Source organism: Populus euphratica, unplaced genomic scaffold, assembly GCF_000495115.2.
Source record: "Populus euphratica unplaced genomic scaffold, PopEup_1.0 scaffold2529.1, whole genome shotgun sequence".
NCBI lineage: Eukaryota > Viridiplantae > Streptophyta > Magnoliopsida > Malpighiales > Salicaceae > Populus > Populus euphratica.
The window spans coordinates 14414-20558 of NW_011502357.1; the positions used below are offsets into that span (position 1 = coordinate 14414).

Genomic DNA, 6145 nt, shown 5'->3' on the forward strand with positions numbered 1-6145 from the left:
TGCCAACACCTGTTTTGCGCAAAAAATCTCCTTTTGAATGTCTATTTCTTCAGGCACCTAATTATGCCTTTTTACGTACTTTTAAGTGTTTATATTTTCCCTTTCTTTGACCTTATAATACTAATAAATTAGACTATCACTCCACTCCGTGTGTGTTTTTAGGCTATAATTTATCTCATCTAGGATATTGTTGTCTCAAATTATCGCCTAATCGTATCTACATCTCTTATTATGTTTGATTTCATGAACAATCCTTTCCGTTTATGGAGTCTGCAAATATGCCTGCATCCACCTGCCATACCTATCCACCTACCACTGTCACTCACCTCCCCTCTCTCACCATTTTTCTGACCATAACACCATCAGCCACACTGCCCGCACCCTCTAACCCCTTACCACCATTTGCCTCCGTATCTCTTAAATATTGTGCAGGTATATGGTCTATAACACCGGTATTGTCTGTGTCTGCTTCTACTCCAGCACAGCCATCCAGCTCTGCCTCTCCACTCAAATTGTCTACACAATCTCCACTAGGTCAAGAAAAATGCATTGATATTTCCAAGTACTCTCTTCCACGGCAAACATCTCCTGTCAGATTCCCTACTTCTCCAGCATAATGACAACACCACATGGTGATGCATCCTAGACAGAACAGGACAGTTAACACCACTTTGGTCTTTGCTTCCTCATCACAGACTTCAATCCCACGGGTAATGTCTCCTCCCACTCCTGAGCCTTTTAATTTTAAGGAGGCTGACTGTTTTATATGCTGGAATACTGCTATGAAGTCTGAAATTGCAGCTTTACATGACAATGTACTTGGTCCTTGGTACCATTTGATCCCTCAATGAAAATGGTTAGCTGCCAGTAGGTGTACAAAATTAAACACTGAGGTGATGGTGCTATTGACTACTATAAAGCTCCTTGGGTTGCGCAAGGGTTCACTCAGCATAAGGGCATTGATTATTTAGAAACCTTCAGTCCTATTTTTAAACCAACTATTGCTCAATTAGTTCTCACTATTATCGTCTCTAAAGGATGGTAGGTTCGACAACTTGATGTGACTCACCTAGAAAGGTTGTTTACATGACACAACTTACAGGTTTTGTAGACTCTGCTCTGCCGCATCATATATATAATATTCACAAGTCTCTATATGGTCTAAAACAAGCTCTCCGAGCTTGATACACATGCCTGAGTGACTTCCTTTTGACTATTGGTTTTTGAGCTACCAAAGTTGATACCTCTCTATTTATTCTGACAATGAATCATGATATTTGGTATCTACTTGTCTATGTTGATAACATCTTACTTACAGGTAACAACTGTGCATTAATTCAATGTCTAATTACCTTACTAAGTTCAGAATTTAAGTTTTGTGATTTTGGTAATGCCCATTATTTTTAGGAGTTGAGGTCTCTCTTACCAGTCTGGGACTTATGCTGAGTCAGCACAAGTATGTTTTTGATATTCTCTATCGTGCTGGTTTGTCATCCTGTAAACTTGTTAATACATAAACCTCTGTCTTTAAGGTTGCCCTGCAGTTTAGTGTGTTATTTTTAGATTCTACTCGCTTTCAATAAATTGTTGGTGCTCTTCAGTATCTCATATTTATTAGATCAGACATCAGTTATGTTGTAAGCAGGGTATGTTAGTTTATGCATGCTCCTACTAAGACCCATTGAGTTGAGCTGCTGTTAGCTGCTGTTAAACATATCCTGCGGTCCTCTTTTAGCCTCCACCTTACTCGTGACTTCTCTTTCTCACTTCATGGATTTATTGATGCTGATTAGGGGGGGAGTATTGATGATAAAAAATATACTGATAGATATATTGTTTTTCTTTGTACGACCCCTATTTCATGGAAATCTGGAAAACAACGCATTGTTGCTCATTCCTCCACTGAAGCAAACTATAATGCTTTGATTGATAGTATAAAGCGGTGGGCATGCTTTGAGATGGTCCCTGACCATTTTGGACAATAAAGCCAGTTGCTAGACCTCATGAAGTATGTTGCTCAAGGTGACAAATGTACGAACCAAACTCCTGGATTATCTGCCTTGATCCTAATAGCAGCCCATCCCCCACTTGGAACTGCCACTGTATTCCTTTCTGGAGGATCGACAAGATTGTATCTTTTCGGATCCTTGGCTTCGTTGAAGTTTCCAAATCCACTCCCCACAATGAAGAAATTGTGACCATGGACATGAATTGGATGGTTCTCCAAATTAACCAAACTTGTGTCTTGCAACACAACTTCTATGTTTGTGCCATAAGGCACTACTATAAGTTTCGTGCCGAATTTCGTGTTCATGTTTTGAGTCAATGGATCCCCACCAGTATAATCAAAATTATTTGGTGGTTTTTCTGGGAAATCAGAGGAGAAACTACTGGTGGTGAGGTTCTTGTAATAGCTTTCCAATATTGAGATGGAAGGGCGAACGAATGATTGGTTGTTCATTGAAGCAAAGAAACTCTTGCCCTTGTAGCCCAAGCAAGTTTTGTTTTCTGGACAGTCTTGAATGTTAAGACTTATAGTTGTTATCACTCGCTTGTCGATTGTTTTAGGCACATTACAAGGGTACTGAGGAGATGCAAGACTTTTAATCTTGTCCGAAAATTTTGTGGAAAATGTCGTGTCTTCCATTGCTGGAAGGTTGAGAAGTTTAAGGCTGCTCGGATCAAATGGGGCTTTTCCTTTCCAGGTCCTTACATTTTTGTACCTCAAGAAGCCGATTGTGGTGGAGTTGTTGAAGGGGAACACAGAGGTAAGATAATGCCTTGCTACCATGACAAACATGCCTGTAAAGTCTGGAACTTGGTTTGCAGTCATTAAAACAGTAGTGGTCTGTCCAGGAGCAATCATAATGGAAGTGGGTGCGAAGGGTTTAGTGTAGACTGCATCAACCTCCACAACCGTCAACGTATGTTCTGCTATCGCAAAGAAGAGCTCATCTGCTAGAGCTGCATTGATGATCCTAAGCATGTAGGTCTTGCCATATTCCACCGTCTGAATACAAGTATCTGCAAAATAAAATTAGCAAATTAACCATTTCAGGTCATCTTCATTTTTTGTACTACTAAGAAAGGTAAAGAGAGACAGTGGTCTTACAATTACCTTGGTTAGAGCAAGGATAGAGAGGTCCTGGCAATCCATTTATGGTGTAGGCATTGGAACTGTCTGGCCCTCCTGTTAACATCATTGTGTTTTCAACTTCAGTTGGATCCGCATTCCACCATTCTCCTGCATTTTATTACACATAAAACATGTGAAGAAGTAACTAACACTCCTCGTCTGTGTCTCTCTATCTTCTTTGAAAAGAGTAAACATTTAATTATTACCAAAAATGATGGGGATTTCAGCTTGAATTTGGTGTGAGAATGGATATGGGATGCGAGGGTAGATGATGAAAGCACCGTAAACAGATGCTCTTTGCCAAGCATAGTGAGCATGCCATAGCAGTGTCCCTCTTTGTCCAGTAACAGTGAACTTGTAGGTGTAGGACTGGCCTCCTCTAATGGGGCATTGGGTAACGTAAGCTGGTCCATCAGCCCATCCTGTTCTTAGCTGCTTTACACCATGCCTGTTACGTTCAAATTTCGAACACAAACATGAACTAGTTTGTCAAACGAATCAGATAAACTCCACTACATGCATTGCGTGAGAAAATGTCGGTGTCATGCCATATGGATACACGTCTCAGCTTTTTCTTGTCGGTGGTAGTTTTTGTTCTTTGTATTATATAATAATTTAAATCTAAATCTGATTTATTAATTTAAATTTTTATATTGAATTGGATTTTTAATATGATATCATATTCTTATTTATTAAATAATCACGAGTTTAAATATCATTATTTTTATTTATTTAATAAAAATTAAGTATAAGGTATCATAAATTTATGGAGATTTAAAGCCCAAAATAATTTTATTTAAAAAAATATTAAAAAATAATATAAATTATATATTAAGACTTCAAATAACAATTTTAAATTTTAAATTAAATTAATTTTTTTAACACTTTATGAGATAATAAAAATAAGGGATAGGAACGCGGGGGATGTAGCTTAATTAGTTAGGTTCTAAATTTGCTATCTAGAAGTTATTAGTTTGAGTGTTACAAATCTCAAATCACTAAAGGTTTATATAATTATTAATTTTAAAATTCATAAGATTAATCAAAATATATAAAAACTAACCCAGATATTCTTATTAATTAAAAAAAAAGAGAGAAAAACATAGGCAACAAGATTACGGAACCAACTAGTCGATAGAAAGGATCATTACATTAACCCAACATTCGTTTAGTGATTAGTTTATTCAATTGGTACATTGTTGATCTTGCACAACATGTGCGCATATGCTTTTCAAATAAACACTCCTTTTTACCCTTTTAATTTATTGCAAGATCTCAACTTCAATTGGTATATATTGTTAATCTTAGTTCTACCGTTTAAACATCACAAACTCTTCCAATTTTCTTGTAATAACGACGATGCTGGTGATAATAAGAACAATACCAGTTTTCTTTTTATTCTTGAGAATGATTCATTAAGACAACCACTCAAATCTATAACTTATCCTATAGTTTGGTTCAATAATTTAATCAATCATTTTAGGGTTTGAACTTCGTACCTTTCCCTATGCACCAAAGCTGCAAGGATTGGTCAAAATGTTTTTCTATTAGAGAAGCATCTGCTGCAGCCCAAATGATGACACCATGACATACAGTGCCACTCCATATAACATATGGTTAAAAAATATTTGCATATACGGATAGTGGAAAATATGAAGAGTAGGATGTATCCGAACTCACCAATGAAGAGTAGTATTTTGAGCAATCCGATTTTTTACGTTAATCTCAACATTATCACCACCTTCATGAATAGCTATGGTTGGGCCTGGATACTGCCCATTCACCATGAGAAGGTGCTTCGTTGTGCACAAACGTGTCATCTCTTTCCACTCAACCTGAAAACGTGCACAAATTTGTATTAAATTGGAGTGTTTATATGTATATATATATATGTGTGTGTGTGTGTGTGTGTGTGTATAATCGCGGCGGCATTACCATGTTCTTCTTCGCAAACAACTAGAAGGTTTCAATTTAATGTAAGCCATACACATACCTTAGAGATATTAAATCTCTCTTAGGAGCCCTTTCAACCAACAAGTGGACTTCTAGGACATACACATACCTAGAAGTCCACTTGTTGGTTGAAAGGGTTCCTAAGAGAGATTTAATGTCTCTAAGGTATGTGTATGGCTTACATTAAATTGAAACCTTCTAGTTGTTTGTGAAGAACAACACGGTAATGCCGCCGGCAAGGGCGGAGCCTTGTACAAGGCTCAGGTGGGCTGTAGCCTAGGTAACAAATAATGTTTTGTCTAAAAAAAAAAAAAGCACACGTTTAAACAATTGAACCTTTATAAATTGTGAGGCTTTCTAAACATAAAATTATACAAAGGAGAGAAGTACAGATAAAAATATGAACACAGTATTATAATTGCAACCCTTGGAAAATAATTGTTTTTGTACATAATTAATTGTAAAATATGTTTTGTTTGGGGTGTTTGTTTTTGTGTTAGTGGTTGCTTTTTAAAATATTTTTTATATGAATATATATCAAAATAATATTTTTTTTAATTTTTTTTTATATCAGCTCATCAAAACGATCTGAAAACACTAAAAAAATTAATTTAAAGCAAAACACAAATTTATTTTTTTAAAAAAATATTTTTGAAACCCAAAAATAAACTAACTATATGTCACTAAAGAGTACTAAAACAAAAAAATAATTGTGATCAATTGTGTTTTGTAAGGCATACACATATTAATTAATCATCCCAAGTTATTTTTCTCAAAATTGACAATTATTATCAATCTTATAGTGTTTCTCTCAAACATCATACCGAGTTACAATATGCTTAGGCTATAGAAATTGCACATATGATAGCTACCGGAGAACATGAGACTGGTAGAGTGGCTAATCAAATCGGTAATTTATATTAAAGTGGAACTACTCATTGGAGCTCTCATTTTGATTCTATTTGCAACTTAATAGATATGTATGATACAAATATTACTATGCTTGTAAGTATGGTTCAAGAAGGATCTTCTAACTCTATACATGAAGAAGCTGGT

General features: G+C 35.9%; 1 protein-coding gene across 1 annotated transcript; it reads right to left on the reverse strand.

Annotated features, from left to right (window-relative positions):
- Positions 1-1941: 1941 nt before the first annotated feature.
- LOC105119104 (laccase-1-like) lies at positions 1942-4956 on the reverse strand. Its single transcript, XM_011017202.1, has 4 exons — positions 4817-4956; positions 3343-3584; positions 3119-3244; positions 1942-3024 (listed from the first exon to the last, which is right to left on the reverse strand). The coding sequence occupies exons 1-4, from the start codon at positions 4954-4956 to the stop codon at positions 2018-2020; spliced, it is 1515 nt and encodes a 504-aa protein (XP_011015504.1). The 3' UTR covers positions 1942-2017.
- Positions 4957-6145: the final 1189 nt, after the last annotated feature.